Raw genomic sequence first — 23186 nt, 5'->3', positions numbered from 1 at the left:
GGGGGAAGGAATGTCATAACTAGGTATGCAGTTGTGTACACCTTGGTGTCTGTCTACCTTTGGTTAGGTACGGTACCCAGGATAGTCAACATGCCAGGGTAATTTTCCATTAAAGACGGTCATAAAAACCCTAAACACTATCGTAAATATCCCTTCCTTTGGCAGCTGCTTCAAAAGTGGCCTCGAGCACCGACAGTGGACTCATCAAGCTGTGCACAGACTTTGGAGACCCTATGTCAACCGGGGAAAAGATTGACGGCACATCGGTTGACGTGTATGAAACGATCCGATCATGCCTCGAGTAGCTTGAGCTTCCAGGAGATGTCGGGGTCGCCACGGTAACCTCCAGCGGCTTCGGCCGAATGTCAACCTTGAGGCAGCTTTTGAGTTTTCGTGGTACAGGCTCAGAAAGCGCTCGAGGTAGACCAACGAATGTCGGATGCTGTCTTTGTAGGCTGTTGTTGTCGTCTTGCTTCAGGTTTCCTAAACTCAGTTTTCCATGCTCCAAGCCGCCCTTTAACTCGCCCTCGTCTTGAATCTTGAAGCTCACCCTATGCTCGATTTCTGCCATCTTGCTCACTCGCCTAAACACCCTTTCTAAACGAAAACGAGCCCCGTATACCGGATCTAACAATGGTCCCGCTGGCCCCTCGGTGCTGACAGCCAACGCCGCTTCTGGCTCGTTTATTCTCACGCCAATCAGAAATGTCCATCTCCTCCAAAGCCGACAATTATTCGCCGCAAAGAGATTTAAAATGTCCTTTTGCGGTAGATAATAGCGAAACTGGCGTGGCGATAGCATGTGGTACAGCAGATTATCCACTGCGTACTGTAAGAATGGATAGCTGGATATGATCAGCCGCCTCTGCTCATGCTGCTTCGCTCGCCAATATGCTATGTTGGCTCGCGTGGTTGCTCGGCTAAGTTCGCGGCCGAGGAAATCGAAATCCGTCATGTTGAGAAAGTTGATGCATGCGTTGAGCAGGACATAGTGCGAGACATCTCCTAGGTCATGCTCCGACCAAGAGTGAGAGTAGAAAGTGGTCTCGTTGTTCTTGTCCAGCGCGGCAAACCCACGACCGGACAAGAAGAAAGTGCGTACCGACTCGTCGATGACGTGAACCCGTTGCAATCCCAACTCCTCGCTCTCTACATCGTCCGGCTCAGTTCGGACTTCGAGTAACCCGAGTGACGCGACATTAAGCCAGCCTTTGCAGTCCCGGAGACTGGTCGCTCCCAGGTCGCCGAGGCTGCGAAACGACATGGGAGGGTCGACAGCCAACGCATTTTCTGGCTGCATCTCATCAGTCGTCCATGACGCTGTGACGCGAACTGCAGTCACTAGATCGTCCAGTCGCATTGGCTCTGACCCCAATATTGCCCATTGGAAGAGTGCCAACGTTTCGACCTTTTCCTCCTCTGTCAATGTCGAAAGCATCCACTCGTACAGCCCATCCAGATAGCCGGGCATTTCGAGAATCATGTTGTCGATCAGGGCCTGTGTGGCCCCCTCCAAGATGGCAGCGTTGAGTATACCGACAACAAGCTCGGCCCATAGAAATACACCTCCCGATTTCCGAGCTACCCGCAACACCGTCGACTCCGGATCCTCCCATTCTGCCTCCAGGTTGAGGCTGACATAGTGCGCAATCTCGTCGATGTCTCGGTGCTGCATCACCGCTCGATGGGCGATATTATCGCACTGGGATCAAGTTGATAGGCGCTGGCCTATGTAGAATTCTCAAGTCTGGATGGATTCTCGGCAAGGCGTGACCGATGTTCAAGTAGATGACCTGTACACGGGACGGGACACAGGCGGCGTCCACAGAACACAAGGTAAACGTTTCTTCAGTCTGATTGTATCAGTTGGAGTCGACAACAAGGAAAGATGGGCATCCGAGGAATACGTGTTAGGACATGAATCAAGTGAAGTCTTCTTGATCGGAGTCCCGGGGGGTGAGGTGTGCGGATTTGGTGCGAGCTTGGAGCTTGGCTGGTGCAGTGGCGTGAGCAAGGATGCGGTCATGACTCTGACTGTCACTCGTGCAGGCAACGGCAATTCTCAGCTCCGAATAAGTAGTGTAGGTAAAACAAAGTTGAATGAAAGATTTCCGAGGTGGCCGTGTGAACTTGACGCGGCGGGTATGTATGGCATGCAAACCAGACTGTTGTCGTCTTGCCGTAGTCACAATAAATTTATATAAGGTTACCCTCCATCCATTATTTCTCCGAACCACTGACTGCCACAGTGATCGCCGCAGTGCATACGTAGGTAGGTAGTATTTGCCTTTGCCTGAACAGGGGTTCTCTTTTGACCCACAGTGGCTATCGCCTGTTGCGCCACCAGTGAGACTAGGGCAAGTCATACTTACGTATGTAGCTAGCTACTCCTTACCATAGTATTATATGTTTAAGTACAACAGAGACAGGTAGGTGCCTGACTTACTTGGATGGGGAAAATCAAACATGAAAGCTCGTACGACCTTGGCTGCTATGGTTTTTCGAGTGCTAGTCGCATTGTTAATCAGCTCGTTGCGTCGTTGGTCAGAAAGTCAATGCGCTGACGTGTGCCCTGAGCTTGGCGAGCTTGCATTAATCTCCAACCTTGTTCCTTGTAATTGGAATGGATTGGAGCTACAGCATAATGGTCCAACAGTGAACAATGGCAAGGTTATCCGTACATTACGCGTAATACCCCGTTGACCCCATGATATTTTCCTGGATATTTCCAGAATCTATCGTCGTCAAATATTTACTACAGAATACACAGGATCTTAGCCCGATTTGAAGTCATAATGTCTAGAAGGTTCGACGCAATGTTCTCCTATTACTCTCGGACTTCACCAGTAAAGCTCGGTTGGGGTTAAATAGTCTTCGGCGGTCAGCTTACATGAGAAGCTCATTGAATAGATACATCGGGACTGTAATCACAGATCTCGGGGTTCGAATTGTAGGCTTAGAACTAGTCGCGTCTTGGAGGCCTCGACGCATAAATTGTCATGGGTTCCTTGTGGGAAGAAATCGTCGTGACTAAAGCTAGCTGGTTTTTAAGGCGGACATAAACTCCCACAACATCCGTTACCCACCTATCCCTGTAAAAAAAAAAAAAAAAAAAAAAAAAAAAAAAAAAAAAAAAAAAAAAAAAAAAAAATTATCACGCTTGTAACATGGTCATATTCGTTACTGCTTACTTGATGTGGCAAAAGGAACGAACGTCTCAGTGAGTGCAACCTTGAAAAAATGATAGCAGCGGTCGGGTGTAAAACGTTACGCGCCAGCAATATTACTCGAATAAATGCATATCTTGTCAGTTGACGTACTTGACTAATGCCGGCTGGGCCGGTATAAAAGTCGATATAAGCTGTAGGTCAATACCCAATATCTGCATAGTACATGGGCCAAACCATCCAAAAGATCGCTGAACCAGAGTGATCTTTGTGTGGACCCACAGGTACAAAGCAAAGCCACAATTGGGCAAGACCCTTTGTCTACATTTCTGGCGAAAAGAGCTGATTGAAAAACCGGCGGAGATGGGTATCCATCCAACCTAACAAGGCCCGAAGCACAGCCAACAACCTATACATATCGGATAGTTTCTTTGTACCACCGATGGAAATCTCATGTACAAAGTCGAATCGATCGCCACGGTCGCAAACATAGGCAAGTTTCCAATCATGCTCTACTACCAGTATAACTGGTAAGGTAGACGGGACCTTGATTTCCGTTCCCGCATCCACCCTCTGCTGTTTCCTAACCCAGGCTTCCATACGGGCGAACCAGCCTGCAGCCCAAATCAAAAGTTGCGTGCGACCGCTGTTGGCAACAGATGATGAGATCTTGGTTTCGATGGGGATTCCTGTGGGTCGAAACCGTATAGGGCCGTAATCGCTGTGGTTGATAGACAGGTATTTGTCTTTCCAAAGGACTTTTCTGATTGCGGCCCCCAGCTGCGTGTCGACAGACTCATCAAACACGAAAATGAAATCGACCATTTTCCCCACTACCGCCGCAGCTTCATTAGCCTCTTGTCTCCGTCGTAACTGTCGTTGCCCCGGACGAAGATGCTTCAGATGATACACCAGCGCCGACCATGGGAGGCATCCAGTGTTTTGACATGCGTGCCGTTGTGACTGGTAGGGTTTTCAGTCCAGGGCATATTTTCGCTGCTAATCTAAGCAGCGGATAATGAACCTGGATATTCATGGAATGTTCCGATGCTGCGTCGTCGAGACAGGCGTATGCATCTCTGTGTATCTCCAATAACTCGTCCAACTCTATTCTCAGCTGAGCCTCCGTCACGGCTAACGATGAGCTGTCTTCTTGTTGCTGAAACCAATCGTTTTTTTCCAAATTGCGCCTGTATTTTTTTGTAGCTCTTGGATCAGCGGCCTCGCGCCAGCAGGTATGAAGGCCCTTTCCGACTCCATGACCTGATCGATGTATTGGTGTAGCTCCAGGACGTCTGGCAACTGCTGGAAAGCATTTTGCAGTGGCGTTGGCCGGATCGGCTTCTCCAGCCTCTCCAAGTCTATCGGTTTTTTTTTTTTTTTTTTTTTTTTTTTTCACAGGGCTCGTCGAACGGCTTTTGCGTGAATAAACCCTTGAGGTATTGTGGTAATGGCTTGGGAGCAATACAATGTCACGCCGTGGCAAGTCGAATGTTTGTTGCTGCCGTGGTGTTCGGACGCCATGCTCGACAAGGGGTGCCGGCTCGTTACTCGACTCGTTACTGGACAAGATGCGCTGTCGTTTGTGCGGTGAAGACTGTCGCGACGAAGAGGAAGGTGGGGTGATGGGTCTCGGTTCGACGGATATAGTGGGTGAAAGTTTCGCCGTCGAGTTTCTGTCCTTTACGTCATGAGTCTTGTCATTGTAATCTGGGCCGGTACATTTTCTGAGCCAAATGTAAATGCGAGAGTTTGGACAGTCCGGGGAAACTTACATTATGGAGTCCAATAAAGGCGGATTGGTCTGGGTGTAGTAAGAAATCAAGTTCCGCAAGTGCAAAACGAGGAGCGACCCACTAAAGTCACCCACATTTTGACCGCAGCGGGGATGCTGGTAGGCTGTTACCATTGTGCGAGCAGCCATGTCCCGATTGGCAACTTCATAAGCACACTGTCGATAGCAATCCGATGATCTCGAGATTGGGTAAACAGTAAAACAAAACAATGACAATATATTCATATGATTCATAAAATATTCTATACAAGTACAGTAAAACCTCTGTAGGGAAAATCCGTATTTGTATTGCAGCGTGGCCACGTGATGGTCTACCAGCAGAGGTTTGCTGATCGTGGTCCCAGAGTTTCATCAGACCACAAAAGTCACGCACCCCAGATATTATTTGCTCGATGCATCCTTCCCACCAGCTGTACATTGTGGACATAATTACGACTTGGTTCTTGCTACGTGATAATTTGCGCGTTATCTGGTAGAATGTTTAGGGCTGGCTCTCAAGATCCTTACAGTTCGGCCGGCACTTTGAGGAACGTATCCAGACCAAATTGATGCAGTCTGAAATAGAGGTCTTCAAGATCGAATATACGCGCCTGCATATACTTTTCCGCAACCTGAGACTTGAGACTCCATACGACGGATGCCGCAGTGGGAAGGTCGTTCAGAATGGATTCTCGAACAGTGTTACTTGCCAAGTAGTCCTGTAGCATCTGGATGAGCGCATTAGCTACGTCGGTCGGGGGGAATTCCAACAACGAGCTGCGATGAGACTCAGGCAGCCCTCGAAGTTCAGGTAGTAAGAACTTTTCTGAAGACGCTCTTTAAAGTCTTTAGGATCGACGACATCGCTGCCTTTGGCCTCTAGGTTGGTATTCGTCTCCGGCTCGCCTTGATTGTTCGATGCATCATCGGCGGCCTCCGGCATTGGAGGGGGCTCTGTCGAGGCGGCAATCGCCCTCATTATGCCGTTGGTTGCCAAGCCATAGTCCAACAAAGCACAAATGTTTGTGATGGCAATTTGATAGCCCGTTGCCAACCAGTTGCGGGAGGCTTTGGCAATGGTTAGGTCGAGGCTGGAAAAGAACTCATTCCGCGTATCGTCAAGGGTTTCAGCGTTTTTTTTTTTTCGTGTAGAAAATGCCGTGGCATTTGACCAAAGCCCAGTCAACCGTCTCCAAATTGCCGCCTTGTGTCCTGGCCATAATGGGGTCGAACAACGTGAGGATCGAGTCTTTGGCGTTGCTGAAAGGGATGGGCACACATAAGCTCTTTGTGTAGTAGAAGAGCTGTGCCACAACGTTTGGTCTGGCTAAAATGGCGAGATGATGGTACAGGCGGCCAGTAGTTGGTGCTTAGCTCGCGCATACCAGTTACGCGAGACATCGGTCCAGATGTCGCGATCACACTTGTTGTCATACTCAATGGCCATTCTTCGAAGGTTCTTTGTTAGTACGGGTCGTTTTACTTGCAAAAAAGGTTAGATAAGAATATAAAGGTGTATGCTTACCTGTAACGTGCAAGGTCGCCTAGACATTCTACCCAAGTGTGTTCGAAAGCCGGCACAGTTTCATATAGGGCCACGTTAAAGATCACCCACGATTCCTTAGCCAGCACCCTTTTTTGATCCACACAGCAGATGTCTGCACTGGGTACGTTTTGGGTGGGGTTTTCGGCCAAATTGGACAGAATGCATGAATTAACAACAGTAGGCCTGGCCAACAGGGATTAAAATCAAGATTAAGGGTTAAAATTAGGGTGGTTACGTGATTTAAATTAATTGGCAGAATTTTAAAAGGGTAAATGGTGCGGTAGGTGGTAGGTATTGCGGTAAGTGGTAGGTATTGCGGTAGGTGGTAGGTATTGCGGTAGGTGGTAAATGGTAGGTATTGCAGTAGGTGGGTGTAATAAATGGTATGGTTTGGAAATGGGGAATAGTTTTATGTAATTGTTGGCCGAAAAGCGGGGTTTACCGCCTTCGGCAAAATTTTCACCGCCTAGTGGTAAAATGTGATCCATAGGTGCAATATGGGGTTGGACGGGGTTGGGTGGGTTTTGGGTGGGTAAAAGTCTCGAAACCGTATTTACCAGTGTTCACGCTGTGTGGATCAAAAAAGGGTGCTGGATAAGGAATCGTGGGTGATCTTTAACGTGGCCCTTCATATAGCAGTGCTATCCTGGAGTATGCCGAATAAATGAAAGTGAGCATGTATTCCAAGGAATGTGGGAGACGGTGCCTCAGCAGCTCCAAACTTTTATTTGGTGCAGAAAGTTAGTTTCCCTCGGTGTTTTTATTTGCAATAGCTCATTGCGCGCAATCTGATTGAGGGAGGGACTTACAAGCTATGGATACCATGTCGCCACATTCGTGCTGGCGTCGCATATTTTGAGGCAAGCCGCCGGAGTGCAAGGTTACCAGAAGGGTGTTTGAATACGAGAAAGAAGTCATGATGTTCGTGAAGCAAGGTCCGATGCAGTAGCTATAAGCGCCTGCCACTGATCGGTATTTGGGGGTGGCGATTCCGCGTCGTTGTTAAGTGCGTTTTGCGCATTATCAACTTCAATGCATTTGTTTTCAACCATGACGAGACTAATGTGGTAGAGTTAGCAAATGTTTGCAGTTCCCATAAAAAGTGACATCGCCGTCGAGCACCGCTCAAATGCCTGGTCCTTTGTGGAAAGCCTTTTTTTTCGGGCGCATTTCGTGATTTGTTCCGCACTTTAACACAAGTCACCCAGCGTATGTGCCTTTGACCTCAGCCACAAGTTGACCTTGACCTATCGGACGTGTCTCAGGCTGTTTCACCAAGACGTTGACCTTTTCTCCTTCGCCAAACTCCTCTGCGGTCCCGCCACCTTTGCCTCTTTTCGCCTGCCGTCGCAATCCTGAGGTGCCATCCTGATAGAGCATTCTGTGTTGCCTAGGCACTGGCACGAAGGCCTGGCCCGCGTCCGCTGCCGGCGGTTTGGCTCTATTACGGTGCTGCGCTGTTGACGTCATTCCACGCATACCGGTGGATGGTGACGCCGACTCGAGCGGCGGAGGCGACTTGTGCCTCTTCGGATCGGGTTCGTGACCTTCTCGATTGGTTTTCGGGGTGGAGGGGTCTCGGGGTTCCGGACGCTGGGCCACGCGCTTCGAGGATGTTGCCTGGGGGTTTTAGGCCCTGAGGCAGATGGGGAATTGTTGTCCAGCATTTTTCTGGTTGGAAAAATGAGTTTCAGTGCTGAACTTGAGAGGAATTGTAAGTTAATCAGCAAAAGTCGACACATGCCGCCATTTTATACCATTTCCAAAGGGGGTTTTCGGCAGGTATCTATCTAGGTGAATGCCGTGCGTGGTTCGCCAAACGGTTCGCGCAAGGCAACCGCGTGGTCATTCATGGTTGCATTTGAAGCCCAGGCGGAAATTAGTCTGACTTGGAAGGGGGTGTATGTTGGCTGGTGGAGGGGAGGTGGGACTATTGGTACGGTCATAGACCTGGCGTCCATGGTTAAGCCTGACCGTTACCTCCATTTCCACTTCCACGACTTATGTTGTTTGGATACCTGATACAGGACGAGCCTGCCGCTCGAAGTGCCTGTTTGCATGCCTCTAGGTGCTATTAAGGTGAGGTGGCAGAGCGGCCCTCTGCCTGTGGGCAAGCCCCATTTTCTTGCTTCACCCCTCGTGGCCCAAGTGCAGCAGCTAATGTAGCCGCGCTACCTGCTTGCTGATGGTCTGTGTTCAGACGCCATTCGCACTGCGGTGATAATATCGCTGGTTATTGTTAGCATCGATTATAAAGGGTTTCCAATGCTCACGTACCATTCCAATTGCATGCAGGTCCAGTAGACGAGACAGTAGCGCAAGTCTTTGATATCCTGAGTTGCACTCGCCGAAGTGAGACGCGAGAAATGGCTAGATTGGCAGAGCTAGTAAAACCTTAACGGCAGGGTTTCTCGGGTGTTCAAACTCACTTTCGGAGTAGATGCTGGGCCCTAATACAGGTATGGTGAATGTGTCAGTAGCTTTCCATCACCCTCCCTAGCTGGCCGTAATAAAGGCCGGCTAGGATGCTCGCATAAACATGCCATATGGACGTGCCCCCCAGCTGATTGCCCACAATGTCCGTGGCATTAGCTAGGTAGGTATTGCAAACCCGGGATCACTTCTGCATTTTTCCTCATGAGGAAGGAGGCTCGTCTACTGCCAACATCAGGTATACGATCCTTGTGCAGTCGCACAAAATAATCAGATAAATCGAGTTATTATATGATAGCGAGCGTTGAGTTAGCGTTAGGAGCAGGATAAAAAAGCCTCCGCGCTTTTTTTTGGCTAAATAGCTCAGGCTGCACGTGTTCCTTAGTGTGCGTCAATAGTGAATTGAATATTTTGCATAAACTTTGCCAGAATGACGTTTCCCCCCGCTGTATACTCTGTACGCAGTTACAGGTACCTGTGCGGACTTTCCTCACTGGGCAACTTACAGCGGACACACGTGACCTGGAGAGACCAAATTTGCCCCGCAATTAATGCTAACCCACTGGCACTTTGCCTCCACTCTGCCATCTCTCCGATAATTACAAACACACGCCATAGCACCAGGCAAATGAATAGCATCAAGTCAGGCTCCTTCATTTGAAGGCGAATCGGCCGCAATGCCTTGGAGACTGTTTTACCGCATTCTTGGCATCGAGGTAAGCATAAATATTTCGTGATCAATTATCCTGTCCCAGTACTGATCAGGAACAGGAGAGGCTTGTCGAACACATACTCCGCCAACCAGGATGGCACCGTTTCGTCGGTCGAATTCATCGACGAGTCGACGAGTTCCAAAACGGGCCGATGCCAAATCAGTCAACACTGCGCCCGGGCGAGGCAACTGGTAAGCGCTCTCTGCAGAAGGAACCACAAGCACAGTAGGCTGACCGATCTGATGCGCAGAGGACCCGAACCGACGCGGTTTCGTCTATCATTTTGTCGAGGAGATCAAGAGTGCATTCAGACAACCAAATGGCCCTCCGCCACCACCCGGCAAGAAGTGAGCGACTAGACTAGAACTAGACACCATTCGGATACAGCGTTCCCGATATCTCGAGACACCCCCTCCCGCCTTGATCCAATCGGAAATCGCAAGGTCACCATCTCGTGTTCGTATACAGTACTCGCCGACTCATAAGCGCCGATTCGAGTATCAGAGACGCTCAAACACACATGGTGACAGGAAACAGGGCCTCTTTTGTTTATTCGCATTGCGGCCAGGTGCACGTTTGAGACGATGTGACAAGGCCACTGGATTCTGGTGGGATTTGCGATGGCGCAGTTGCAGTTGCCAGAATCAAGGCGGCAGCGTAGCAGTCCCCTTCATAGGGTGTGTGTCATAATGTTGATTGGGGACGAGGTTGTGATTCATTGTCTGAGCGTTGGATTGCCAATCCGTGAGAGCAGCCGAAGGAACCAACATGTCAACCAGACGTAGATATCAACAGGCGCATATCCAAAAAAACTAGCTCTCCTCTTCAGCAACCCGCTTCCGCCATTCTTCGCTCTGCTCAAGCGCATGTACAAAACCCTCTCTCCATGTCCCTGCGACATCTTCCTTGAACAAAACGCCCCTTTTGAAATCCCACGCCAGCAACCCCTCTTTCCTAGCACCGCCGTCGCCCTGCAGCACACCCACTGCAACGCAGACTGTATCAGGCTCGTCGTGAACCGCCCAAAACACCCCAGCAGAGCAGACGCCACATCTGTACCGCTCTACATTCTCCGAGCTCTTGAAATATGTCAGGCTTCCGAACTGCCCCTTATCAACCGCATCCTTGAGATCATGAATCGTCGCCGGGAAACCAGTCACACCGGCGGCCTCGATGTGTGCCAAGGGAACAGTCGCCCACGGCGTGACTTCCACACCTGAAGCCCGCCTGCACGAATCGCACGCGCACAGGCCGGCCCGGTATCGAAAAGTCCCCGGCTGGACGCAGTCGGGAACCGGCCCGCGCTCGGCTTTCAGGTCCGCTGCGCTCCTCAGCACAAGTGCAACCCCGCCACAGTGGCACCCGATCGGGGTCTGTGCTGGCACCGCCGAGCCTCTCTCCTGTCGAGTCGTCACGGAATCCAACCCCCTGCCTCTCTGCAACTCCTCCTCTCCACGGTGCTGCATCCACCGCTTGATCTCCTCTCCGCCTACGACGTTCCTCTCTATCCATCCCGACGCCCCGCCGTCCAGCGTGTCGCCGACCCACATGTGGGACCCGTACTTGGCGACCGCGGCAGCACGGTCGTCGGCATCCACCACTCCCAGGATGACGTAGATCCATTCCAGGCCCGCGACCCGGCAGAACAGAGTGCTGCCGCACCTGCCGCACGAAAAGGTAGAGATGCGAGACGACATGTTGTACTGGCGCAGTCCCGAAAGGTCGGGCTCGACAGGCCAAGGCGCGCAGACGCTGTAGAGGTTGCCCGTCAGGCGGCGGCACGAGTCGCAGTGGCAGCACCCGGCCTCGAGTGGGAGAGAGTCGGCGGGTGTGTTGGCCGTGAAGGTGTTGGCCGCGCAGAGGCACCTGGCCGTGAGTGTGACTTGTTTTTTGGTCGCCATCATTGACTGGGGGTGGGTTACTCGACTCTATGGAAATGGCAATGCGCCAAAGGGGGTGCGGGATGGTTAGAATCGCCCAACATTCTACGTCTAGACTAGCCCTTTTATATATACATAGTCGGTACCTTATCTATTGTGACCATGCTCCAGTTCAGCTTAATCCAATCAAATCAAAGAAGCCAGCTTTCGCTAGTCTAATTAGTATACACGGGTAATATACACGGGTACAGGACCCGATATGTACAACATAAAAAATACAACTATCTCTCATGCATCATCCCCATAATCTTCGTCCCGATTCCTCGCCGCCAATTCCGCATATGACGGCCGGAATGGCCAGTTCATCCATGCAACCAATACATCCATCAACTGTCGTTCATTCAGTGTGGCGGGACGCACTACGTCGTGACCTTTCAGAATTGCTCCGCCCAGCCTTGGGTCTTTGAAGCTCTCTAGGTTTTCCAGATCCAAGCCCTCTTCGGCACCATGGGCGAGCTCCGCCATGATCCTTACCACGGGCCTCGCTCGCTGAGAAAACAACTGTTGCAGGATCCTGTCAAAGTGGTCTCCATGCCGGGTTGAGCCAACACCGTTCTCGAGAAGCATAGGGTTTGCAGCCTTGGGTTGGATGTCGAGAAGCGAGAGCGGTATGTTGGGGTAAAACTCTTCCGGCCGTACCAGGAATGGCTCCACCGGTCGGCGATCCCACGTCAAGACAGGCGGGTCCATCCGAAATGTAAGGAGTTCGTCGAGGTATCTGTGCATGCCGCCCCTCCCATATGAGTAGCGCTCGAACTTGTTGTTCCATTCGGTTGACAAGCTGTCGAGTTTCTCCTGAATGGACTCGATCTCATGTAGTAATTCAGGATCGGGATTTTCGCTCTTGAGAAGATTCCGCTTCTCATGCATTTCAACCCAGAGGGCCTCCGCTTCCTTGCGCATTTGCAATAATTCCTGCGCATACGAGACCCTCAAAAAAAGCCACCTGGAAATTCCCTTGTCGAACTCTGAGTCCTGGGATTCGATCCATTGATTTTGCTTCCCCTTTTTCTTTATCTGAGTTCCACCGAGTTGCGGAAGGTCTTGGCCGGCTGCTTCGGCTTCAAGGACGTGGCGCATAGGCTTCGATATTTGTCTCCCATCGGGTATCTTTAGTCCTGATTCACGCATTCTGTCCAAAGTCCTCCGACAACTGTGCACCTCTATTGTTCCATGGCGGTTGAGTCCTGCGCGATACTCCATCCTCTCTGGACCGGTACAAATCTCGGCAATATATTCCGTAAGCAGTTCGGCCTCGACAGCGGCGCGACGACGCTTGGTTAAATCTTTGGGCAGAATGGTATCGGCTTCTGGGGGCTTGACCCATACAAGCATGCGAACAAGACCATACTTCTGGACGAGGTTGCGCAACTTGATGGCTGAGATCAGCTGATACATCACCAGAGAGACCACGGACTTGAAGTTCAAATACGTCTTGCTTGGAAAGAAGCCGAGGTTTGCGACCAAGAGGAGGGTATCGTTTCGTGTGGGAGCCTGACCGGAAGTACGCTCTTGTATCTTTTGATGGGGTAGAAACTCGGGCTTGAGAATGTTGTTTAATTCATCCCATACGATGCCTGATTTTGGGACAAGCCTCGAACCGGGACGCTGGAGTATTGGCTCAAGGAACTTCTGGTAAATCTCCGGTTCAGGCTCTAGGAGGATGTGCGATCTGGGCTGGAGCAGATCGTTAAGCTTCTGACTGAACAAGCCAGTGCCTGGATACAAGTCGATTATGTCGCATCCCTTGTGTCGTTCGAGCGAGGGAATGCACTTGAGCACGTCGTCACAAAGCTTCTCATTCACCACGTGTATTCTGCTCCTATCTCCTGACCTCGTTTCGCGTTTCAAGTCGGAATCGCCAGGAGTTTGTTTGCTGGCTTTACTAGCTTTGCTAACTTTGCTGGCTTTGCTGGCTTTACTGACTTTACTAGCACCATTTTTAGGACCATCTTCTGAAGCAGTTTCTTCGGACAATGTAATCCGCGCAAGGTTGGCCTCCAGTTTAAGTCGCTCAGCCTCTGTTAACTTTCCCTGGTCGTACTTTATGAGCGCCTCGTGTACAATCTTCGCCGCCTGCGGTGACCGATCATCCAACAACTTTGACTTCGACCCGGGTTTTCGACGAAGGCTGGCTATTTTCTGTTGATGCAAGCGCTCAGCGTCGATAATCGTTTCCCATATCTCGGTTCTTTTTTCGGGACTCTTTGCGGCAACAAGCTTTCGAAGTCGTGCCAGGCCAGAGGTGGCTCTCTTAGTACGCCCTTCCTTTTTAATTTTCCCACCCTTCCCGGCTTTTGTCGCAGGTTGTTGCTTAAGACTTTCTGCAGCTTCTTCGGCCTCCAAGCGCTTGCGCATAGCGGTTTGCCACACAACACCGCGTCGGTACACTCCAAGCGAGTCTAACTCCTTGGCCAACGGTGTCTCGGCAGCATAACGGTTGTAGGTCGAAACTTTGCCATCCGCCTCACTTTGTTCGTCTGCAACGGCTTGGGAAAAGTGACGGCTTGGAAGGCGCGTCTTTAGGATCCAAGGTTGTGACCGCGGCCATTGGGTGACCACAGTGGATGCATGGCGACGGGCAGATATCATGAAAAAGAGAGGTACGAATAACAATAATGAACGGATGTCACGCTTCAAAGTCCAAGATACACGAAAGAGAATGACCAAGTTGGCAACCTGGTCAACCAATCAGGCTTGAAAGGCCTGAATTGTCTCTTCCGTCGTCTCCAATATTTTATTCTGCCCCCCATCACCGCCTTTGACGTGAACCATGGACGCGATACAGGTACGATACCTCCACTATCTTAGATAAGGTACTACCTAACCTACCTTAGGTAAGGTAGCTACCCCGCTCATCCCTAGGTTGCGCAGAACGTTGACGACAGGCAAAACAGGATTTGCCTGGTAATTTTTGCTGAAGAATGACCTGCATCCCATGCTAATCACATGTTATAATGAGTCGAGGAATTACTTCCTTCGTAAATAATTGTCTACCTACCTATCTCTACGTAAGGTAGAGAAAGTTACATAGTATAACTAGGTACTTTGGACTTGGCGGTCGTGCACAAATCAGTAAATTTACCTAGCTAACCTAAGGAACGTACCTACCTACCTTGGTACCTATCCGTACCTTCTAAATTGCATCTCGCATCCCAGAGCACACACACCCAGTACCTTGAACCCCTCACCAGCTCGGGATCTGGTTGTTCCCCAAACGTACCCCACGGACATCATCTGCCGGGTGCAAAAAGGATTTCTGAATGATGGCAAAAGAGGGTCCTGCGTCTAGGCGATGCAGGTCAACCCTCCTCGGGTACCCTGCCCTTGCAAAGCGTTGCAGCCATCCGAGCCAGTTCTCCAAATCTGGCCGTCTTTCCGAATCAATTGGTGTCGCTTTGCCCCTCTCCACCGAATCGGCAATATTTTGACCCATTAAGCCAAGCTTCACCCGGTTTGATGCCTGTCCTAAACAACTAGACGGACGGTCTGTTGCGGGTCAGCTAACAGCTCGGTGATGACGCCCCGTATGCGAAATCGGAATGCTTAGGTATAAAGGGGTCTGCCTGGGATGGACGCGCTTTGCCATGCACATTTACCCGATCGGAGCTTCTTTTCCACACACATTTCAAGCTCAAGCAAAGATCACCTCCCTACCTCCCTAGGCATCACACACAGGTTAACTACAGCATATCTACCCTATTACTTATCGAGTCACAATGCCTCTCCCACACGGAGTATACCGTGCAGACCACGTCGGGTCTTTTCTCCGCCCCAAGGAGGTGCTTGCCGCTCGTGAGGCTGCCTCCAAGAACGAGATCAGCCGTCAACAGCTTCGCGAGGTAGAGGATAAGCACATTTCCGAGGTTGCCAAATCGCAAGCGACCAACGGCCTCCGCTCCATCACCGATGGCGAGTACCGCCGCGCCTGGTTTCACATCGACTTCCTCGTCAACCTTGATGGTGTTGCGCACATCAGCGACGGCAACATGGCCTCGACCAACATCACCACCCACGGCATGACGCCACCCAAGTTGGCCGTGGTCGGTAAGCTGGGCCACTCCAAGCCCATCCAGGTGGATGACTTCAAGCACCTCGAGGCTCAGATCCCCGCCGACTTGAAGGACAAGGTCACCACCAAGGTCTGCATCCCGTCTCCAACCATGGTGCACTTCCGTGGTGGCCGCGAATCCATTGATGAGAAGGCCTACCCAACTCTGGAGCCCTTCTTCGAGGACCTGATCGCCGTATACCGCGCCGAGATCCGTGACTTGTACGCCGCCGGATGCCGCTTCCTGCAGCTAGATGACACGAACTTGGCCTACCTGTGTGACAAGGGCATGCGCTCCGAGGCCGAGAAGAGGCACGGTGACCCCAACGCCTTGGCTGAGCAGTATGCCAAACTCATCAACGACGCTATCGCCGAGCGGCCCAAGGATATGGTTATTGGCATCCACCTCTGCCGCGGTAACTACCGCTCCCAATGGTTTGCCGAGGGTGGTTACGAACCTGTGGCCGAGGTTTTGTTCAAGAAGCTCAACGTCGACGTTTACTTCCTCGAGTTCGACGACCCTCGCTCAGGTGACTTTTCGCCGCTGCGCCACCTCCCTTCGGAGAAGACCGTCGTTCTGGGTGTCATGAGCAGCAAAAAGGCAGAGCTCGACGACCGCGACGAGATTGTACGGCGACTCAACGAGGCTGCCTCATACTGCCCTCGCGGCATTGACCAGCTTTGTCTCTCGCACCAGTGCGGCTTCAGCTCGACCGTTGAGGGCAACGAGTTGACTGAGGAGCAGCAATGGGCCAAGGTCAGGCTCGAGGTTGATATTGCCAAGCAGGTTTGGGGTGATGCGTAAAATAAATTTAAAAAATTAAAAAAAACTTTATTTTGAAAAGGTTGTTTTGGGCACGTCATGCATGGTGGATTTGATACCCGGTTCTGATTGGACTCAACCTACTGAATAAAGCCATCACAGGTCATGTTTCCTGCTTCATTTCCTTATTTTACGTGGTACACCCATCCGTCTAAGCTGCAACAACCAGGTGATCGACATTCCAAGCCACGAAGCACGTGATTTGGTCGGACCGATGTACCGCCTCCTCCTGACTCGCAGAACCATCTTGTTCAAGTTGTTCAACTCGCACTGGCTCGTTTTACCACAAAATGCACTGTAACAACTGTTAGCAATCAATCTCGATGCTAATGGGGTTATTCGCTGGCCGTTGCCGGGTAGTCATGTAGAGATTTTCACAAAACATTCGAGCAAACTTCGGTGTTCCAATAGAAGGTTTACTCCCGGAGCATACCACAGCATTATTATGAACGAACCATTTTCATGATCAAATCAGTCGACCTGCCTCTTTTGAAATCATCCCTGCCAAGGGGCAAGCCTCGCCACGCCTCTGAGGCGAGATTAAACGCCAGAATGCAGATACCGAACCGATACCTGTCAAACAACGCCCATTGTGGATCCTTATTTTGACAAGTAAAAAAAAAAAAAAAAAAAATCTGTCGATGCTGCACGGGCATCAATAAGTTGTTGCTTATTGTAATTGCTTGAAACAACCACATGTCTTCAATGGGAACAGGCTCATGCACCTCTGTGCTTCTTTACCACATACTCGAGACAAGATTTGTTCTGTCCTTGGAATTTCCCCCCTGTGTGGATTTGCTTCGGCGTCTATCACCTCCATGATTGCCCAGAATCGTCCTATGATTGGGCTCCATTTCATCCGTGCAACTCCTCATCCAAATGAGCATCGACCTCCTATTCCCACTTTTATTTCTAACCTTAGTATAGCCGCATGGATATATCCATCCTGACCTCGCCGAGAGCAGGGATTCGACGACTCGAGCAAGCAAGTCCCCATCAATAATGTTTCGAATAACCCTGGCCTACAGTACAATACTGTATAGGGCCAACAACCTTTCTCATAATGGCAGTTGCACAGGTTAAAGATAGTCTCCGCTCAAGCCGCTCAATTCTGCCTAGCTGGAGAACAGCTCTCCTCGGTACGTTGGCTTGGCTGGATACCTTACCTATCGCTACTCGACTCGACCATTTCCACATTCAGCAGCAAGTTTAGATCTACCTTCACTCCGCATTTGGATCTGCGAAGCTGGAGCTGTACCACACACAAGACCAGCAAGTCATCATAATACCTGGTGGCCAAGAGATGTGTTGTTTTTGATTGTGGCTCGGTGTAAATAGGTATGAGATCCACAAATTGCCTCCTTTATCTTGCTTGACTGCTTGAACCTCCCAAGGGGCAGCCAGAACACAGATGCTTTGTCGTGAAGTGCCCATTTACCCTCCGTTCCGAAATTAATTTTCAAACAACTCACAGGCAAATCAAGGCTACCGGCCTGAAAATCGAGCTCCAAACCGACCGCACCACGTCTTTTCACCATGCTCTTCAGCCCAGTCAAGGATAAGCAAAGGAGCTTGCTGGGAGGCATGAAGCCATACTCGGCGCGCAGCAGCATGCGCTCCTCGAGCTTTCCACCGCGTCGCCCAAGCTCCATAATACGATACCTGGGGATAACATTTATTATCATCCTCGCACTCTACTACCTCCATGGACCAACTCAACAACTAGCGAGACCCAAGAAGACCTACCCGCCTGAGCGCACGAAACCCGACCAGCCCACATACGAACAACAAGGCCAACAGAAGAACGGGAAAGGCAGCAGCAGCAATGAGCACCCCATCGACAAGCTAATCCGTGACGCCGATTCCAAATTCCGATCGATTCTATCCAAAGAGTCTCGAACGGTCGAGGATGCGGCGGCCAGGTACCGCGAGCGGCGCGGGAGGCATCCCCCACCGGGATTCGACCTCTGGTGGCAGCTGGCAATGTCGAATAAGGCCATCGTGGTGGAGGACTTTTGGGACCAGATATACACGGACCTGGAGCCCTTCTGGGGCCTGCCGGCGGCGCAGCTGCGAAAGGAGGCCTGGGACTTTGAGATGACCATCAACATCCGCAACGGGACAGCCTCGGCCCAAAGCGACTGGTTCTGGACGCAGATCTGGTTGGATATGATCAGACAGATCGAAGCTTACCTGCCAGACATGGACATTGCGTTGAATGCAATGGACGAGCCGCGTATTGTGACACCGTGGGAGGACATCGACCGATACGTGACAAAGGCTAAGAAGACGCGCAAAATTGTTGATCCCAAGGACGTCGTGAGGCATTTCTCATCCCTGCCCAATCCCAAAGAGGGTTCTGACAAGTGGGCGATTGGAGAGAAAAAGAACTGGGAGACCAAACGTGAGTAAAAAAAAAAAAAAAACAAAGACAATCTGATTGATTCCCATTTCCATGCGTCAAAATAACTGACAATGTGACAGACCCATATTGGGAGATTGCTCGTCGAGGCTGCCCTCCGGACTCGCCCGCCCGCACAAGCCCTGTTATGCGTGACTTTGACCACGAGCCGATCATCGTACCCTCCAACGCCGACCCGCATATGTACCAAGGCTTCGTGTCCAACTACACACTCGCGACGTCCATCTGCCACCAGCCCGACATCCAGGGCCTGCATGGCATTTTCGTCGAGCCCTTGTCCATCTCGACGACGCGCCACCTCTTCCCCATGTTTGGCGGCAGCAAACTCGCCATTAACAATGATATTCTGCTGCCGGCGCCCATGTACTGGTCGGGAGGTGCGCGCTTCACGGCAGACGGGTACGACAGTCAGCCGTGGGGAGAAAAGAAAAACGGTGTAACATGGAGAGGTGTGGCGACAGGTGGGAGAACTAGGGCCAACAACTGGAAGGGATTCCAGCGACACCGCTTCCTGGCCATGAACAACGGAACGGCAATCGGTTTGGCAGAAAAGGCCATATCCTCGGAGGCTGAGAAGGAGCAAACCCCGCAGAGTGGAGCACTACCGGTACCAAAGGGACTCAATTTCGCGCTCCCCGACAAAAAGTACAACCTGGCGGCGCAGCAGGTCGGCAAGCTGAGCGAGTGGGTGGATGAGTGGTCCAACATGGCATTCACGGACCTCAACTGCCAGCCGCAGGAGCCCGAAGGACAATGCTCATACACTGGTCACGCGTTCGAGATTGGCCAGGGGCTCATGCTCGCCGAGATGTTTGAATACAAGTACCTGCCGGACATCGACGGCAACAGCTTCAGCGGGAGGTACCTCGGCTTCCTCAAGAGCACGTCGTTGCCGCTCAAGTCGACGCTGTTCCGGGAGTGGCACGACAGCCGCCTGGTGGCCTGGAAGCACTTTGTTCCCGTGGATGCGCGGTTCGGAGACTGGCACGCCATCATTGAGTACTTTCTCGGCTACACGGGCACCGACAAGAAGAAAGCCGCCGCGCACGATGCCGAGGGCGAAAAGATCGCCATCGCGGGGCGGGAGTGGGCCGAGTTGGCGCTGAGGCCCGAGGACATGCTGATCTACGTGCTGCGGTTGCTGCTCGAGTATGCAAGGGTGAGCGATGACAGGAGAGAGGTGATGGGTTTTGTGGACGATTTACTACCCAAACAAACGTAGTAGCCCTCTGCTGCGCGGAAGGAATAATTTTTTTTCTTTTCTTTTGTTTACCTACCTAGATACCCTTTCCTTGAGGGAATGTGACTTTTTTTTTCTTGTGCTATGAGCATGCTTTCCATAGGTACTATACCATGAACCAATTATGTTGCTGATTTTCATTTTTGTTAATATTGAGGTTTTCGTCGACTGAATTTGCTGGTTGGAAATCTTTCCGCAAGGTACAACCTGGTAGCTAAGGTTAGTTGGTTGGTAACAAAGGCCAGGTAGACAGCTTGAGGTTGCCAAGCAAGGGTCACCAAAGTACTGTAAGCAACACACCAAAAAGAAGGGTAGAAGCGGCTGAATGCGGCATGCCGTCATCGTGAACAGGGGTAGGTTAGACCTGAGTTTCGAGGCTGATCCGCCACTTGAGCACGTGAATTATTGATCCTTGTGGCATTGGTTATTTTCCGTCCAAAACAGTCGTATCTGGTTGGCTTGGCTTTGGCTTGCAAGACTTGGCTAGACACGGTCTTGGTGGCGTTGTTCTACGGTGCCATAAAAAAATCATTTGTGTTTTGTCTGTGTCATTTTCTGCCAACTTTGTTCATTACACTGTCTTGGCAGTATAGTGAATACTGTAGAGATTTACCCAAGCCGGATGGATCGTCGCATCGTTTGACGCCGGTCCCGTACCTGCTGCCAATAACCCCGCCAATATTGAAACAAAGCGCGCAACGATAAATATTTACCTTAGGTACCTACCCTAGATACCTACCTACCTTACCTACCTACCACCTTACCTTACCTAGCAGCGGGCAGATGATCACCGATTTCTCCCCCTCTTATGGAAATGTACTGCTCCTATATTGGAAAAAAAAAAAAAGGTTATCAAGCATCAAACAACAAATCGAGTCATAATCCACAGACTAAAACATCTCGGTGACATGGAAGGTAGCTGCAATCCACACCGTAGTTTCGGACCACCTGCACTTAGGAGTAAAGCGTGCAGGTTGCTCAAGGCGCACCTTACCCCTAAGTGCAGGTACAAAACAGCTCGCGACCATGGGACCCCACAGTGTGTGGGATTTCATCGCCGACGGTCCCGCCCACAAAGAGCTTACTACCTACACGAAGTGAAGTACAATGACCCGACTTGCCGAGTACGTACCTACCTACCTGGTTAGCTCCATCAAGCCGTCGCCTGCCGACGCGGGTTTGCCCTTGCAACGTTTTCGACGGAGCGCAATGAGATGGTGGTCATGTTGTCACCTGGCTGGGTCCTTAAAGGTTTATCTACCCTGCCACCAGTCATGACAGACGACTCGGTTCCAAACAACTCCGGACAAGACACGCCGTCAGATTAATGCCCTTCTATTCCTCCGCCTACCGTAGTCTAATTCATACTTTTCCTTCCTCATCGCCTCCCTGAGACCCTTGCGCGATCTTGTTTTCATCCAAGCTCTTCTTGCGACCTACTACGCACCTGGTGTCATCAAGACCCCACGTGGAAAGCAGAGACACAAGGTACCTATGAGCAGACATCTGTGCGCTTCGTAGTCGTTTCCCCGTTCAAGAGCTAAAAGGCGTCAAAAAGAAACGACAGTCCCTTCCGCCACCATGTCTTCAACAAATGCTGTCCAGAATGGGTCGAATTCCCAACCCGACGATTCTACGCCAGACTACACCAAAACCCCGCCCGTCATGTTGACCACAATGGTGGAAAGCAAGTTTCTCTCCAACCCCGAGGACCTGGGCGTTGTAGCGGTTGGGTTCTCAGGAGGCCAGGTATGTGATTCTTGTTGGTGATTGACCGTTTGTTTTGTCATCAATTATCAATCTACAGAAACTGACAATGAGTCACAGTGCAAACCTGGCGTCGACGCAGCCCCCTCTGCTCTTATCGACTCCGGCCTCCTTACCCAATTGCATTCGGAGTTGGGATACCGCTTGCATGGCCACACCCAGGTTCATCTGTACGGAGACCTCGAGCCGGCAAACGACCCTCCGTATCGAAACATGAAAAAGCCGCTTGCTGTATCGGCTGTGACGCGCCGGATCGCAGAACAGACGTACGAACAAGCAAAACAAGGCCGCATGGTGCTTACACTGGGTGGCGATCATAGTATCGCCATCGGAACAATCGGCGGGGTTGCCAAGGCGATTAAAGAGCGGTTCCAGGGCCGACGCGAGGTGGCCGTCATTTGGGTCGATGCGCACGCGGACATTAATACGCCAGAGACTTCGGACAGTGGAAACATTCACGGCATGCCCGTATCGTTCCTTACCGGACTTGCGACGGAGGACAAGGACGAGTATTTTGGTTGGCTGACGGATGACAACCGTATCAGCGTAAACAAGCTCGTCTATATTGGTCTGCGAGACGTGGATCCAGGCGAGAAGAAGATACTGCGCGAGAACAAGATTAAGGCTTTTAGCATGTTTGACATTGACAGACACGGAATCGGTCGCGTCATGGAGATGGCATTGGCGCATATTGGAACTGATACACCCATCCACCTCTCTTTCGACGTGGATGCGCTCGACCCCATGTGGGCTCCTAGCACAGGAACACCGGTCCGTGGTGGTTTGACACTGCGCGAGGGTGACTACATCTGCGAATGTGTACATGAGACGGGACAACTGGTTGCAATGGACTTGGTTGAGGTGAACCCAAGCTTGTCGCCGACTGATGGAGACCCGGGAGCGCACGAGACGGTCAGGGCAGGATGCAGCTTGGTGAGATGCGCATTGGGTGAGAGTTTACTGTAAATGTACGGACTTGACTCGTCAACATAGGCAAATAGTCTACCATTGTAAAACTTCAGAATTACATTACACGAAATTCCATGTCGTGATTTAACCATCATCCTGTCTCGGTTTGTTTGTAGTGACATCTGCACCCCGCAGCTGTTATCTGATCCGATTATCGTGGTCCCTCCCTGTCCACAAAGCAGCTAGCTAGCATATGGACCATGCGCTCGCTGCATCTACCCCACCTCGCAACTTCACGACAGGGGTATCCAACGGTCGCTGGGCGACAGCACCATCAAACAGAGCGTCGCATCCGACAGACACTCACTCACTCCATCAATCCAAGACTTTGCATTCGAGAC

General features: G+C 51.1%; 10 protein-coding genes across 10 annotated transcripts; 4 read left to right on the top strand and 6 right to left on the bottom strand.

The window, feature by feature from the left end:
* Nucleotides 1–130: 130 nt before the first annotated feature.
* Nucleotides 131–1675, bottom strand: PgNI_09103 (uncharacterized protein; the record flags this gene model as incomplete). Its single annotated transcript, XM_031129092.1, has 1 exon — nt 131–1675. The coding sequence occupies one exon, from the start codon at nt 1673–1675 to the stop codon at nt 131–133; it is 1545 nt and encodes a 514-aa protein (XP_030978132.1).
* A 1872-nt stretch (nt 1676–3547) lies between these two features.
* Nucleotides 3548–3676, bottom strand: PgNI_09102 (uncharacterized protein; the record flags this gene model as incomplete). The annotated part of the gene is made up of 1 exon (XM_031129091.1): nt 3548–3676. The coding sequence occupies one exon, from the start codon at nt 3674–3676 to the stop codon at nt 3548–3550; it is 129 nt and encodes a 42-aa protein (XP_030978163.1).
* A 1789-nt stretch (nt 3677–5465) lies between these two features.
* PgNI_09100 (uncharacterized protein) lies at nt 5466–6388 on the bottom strand (the record flags this gene model as incomplete). Its single annotated transcript, XM_031129090.1, has 4 exons — nt 5466–5686; nt 5764–6043; nt 6129–6201; nt 6327–6388. 4 exons carry the CDS (start codon nt 6386–6388, stop codon nt 5466–5468), a joined length of 636 nt encoding a protein of 211 aa, XP_030978005.1.
* A 1299-nt stretch (nt 6389–7687) lies between these two features.
* PgNI_09099 (uncharacterized protein) lies at nt 7688–8448 on the bottom strand (the record flags this gene model as incomplete). Its single annotated transcript, XM_031129089.1, has 2 exons — nt 7688–8107; nt 8377–8448. 2 exons carry the CDS (start codon nt 8446–8448, stop codon nt 7688–7690), a joined length of 492 nt encoding a protein of 163 aa, XP_030977825.1.
* A 1082-nt stretch (nt 8449–9530) lies between these two features.
* Nucleotides 9531–11549, top strand: PgNI_09097 (uncharacterized protein). Its single transcript, XM_031129087.1, has 3 exons — nt 9531–9636; nt 9686–9824; nt 9884–11549. Exons 1-3 carry the CDS (start codon nt 9598–9600, stop codon nt 9982–9984), a joined length of 279 nt encoding a protein of 92 aa, XP_030977817.1. The 5' UTR covers nt 9531–9597; the 3' UTR covers nt 9985–11549.
* Nucleotides 10446–11534, bottom strand: PgNI_09098 (uncharacterized protein; the record flags this gene model as incomplete). Its single annotated transcript, XM_031129088.1, has 1 exon — nt 10446–11534. One exon carries the CDS (start codon nt 11532–11534, stop codon nt 10446–10448), a length of 1089 nt encoding a protein of 362 aa, XP_030977826.1.
* A 252-nt stretch (nt 11550–11801) lies between the features above and the next one.
* On the bottom strand, nt 11802–14165 carry PgNI_09096 (uncharacterized protein; the record flags this gene model as incomplete). The annotated part of the gene is made up of 1 exon (XM_031129086.1): nt 11802–14165. One exon carries the CDS (start codon nt 14163–14165, stop codon nt 11802–11804), a length of 2364 nt encoding a protein of 787 aa, XP_030977818.1.
* A 1127-nt stretch (nt 14166–15292) lies between these two features.
* On the top strand, nt 15293–16429 carry PgNI_09095 (uncharacterized protein; the record flags this gene model as incomplete). Its single annotated transcript, XM_031129085.1, has 1 exon — nt 15293–16429. The coding sequence occupies one exon, from the start codon at nt 15293–15295 to the stop codon at nt 16427–16429; it is 1137 nt and encodes a 378-aa protein (XP_030977819.1).
* Nucleotides 16430–17352: 923 nt separating this feature from the next.
* On the top strand, nt 17353–20240 carry PgNI_09094 (uncharacterized protein). Its single transcript, XM_031129084.1, has 3 exons — nt 17353–17785; nt 17922–18851; nt 18932–20240. Exons 2-3 carry the CDS (start codon nt 17984–17986, stop codon nt 20089–20091), a joined length of 2028 nt encoding a protein of 675 aa, XP_030977820.1. The 5' UTR covers nt 17353–17785; nt 17922–17983; the 3' UTR covers nt 20092–20240.
* A 739-nt stretch (nt 20241–20979) lies between these two features.
* PgNI_09093 (uncharacterized protein) lies at nt 20980–22915 on the top strand. Its single transcript, XM_031129083.1, has 3 exons — nt 20980–21597; nt 21668–21858; nt 21937–22915. The coding sequence occupies exons 2-3, from the start codon at nt 21691–21693 to the stop codon at nt 22840–22842; spliced, it is 1074 nt and encodes a 357-aa protein (XP_030977821.1). The 5' UTR covers nt 20980–21597; nt 21668–21690; the 3' UTR covers nt 22843–22915.
* Nucleotides 22916–23186: the final 271 nt, after the last annotated feature.

The sequence above is a fragment of the Pyricularia grisea genome, assembly GCF_004355905.1.
Source record: "Pyricularia grisea strain NI907 chromosome Unknown Pyricularia_grisea_NI907_Scaffold_7, whole genome shotgun sequence".
Taxonomy (NCBI): Eukaryota; Fungi; Ascomycota; class Sordariomycetes; order Magnaporthales; family Pyriculariaceae; genus Pyricularia; species Pyricularia grisea.
This window is presented reverse-complemented; position numbering and strand designations above follow the sequence as displayed.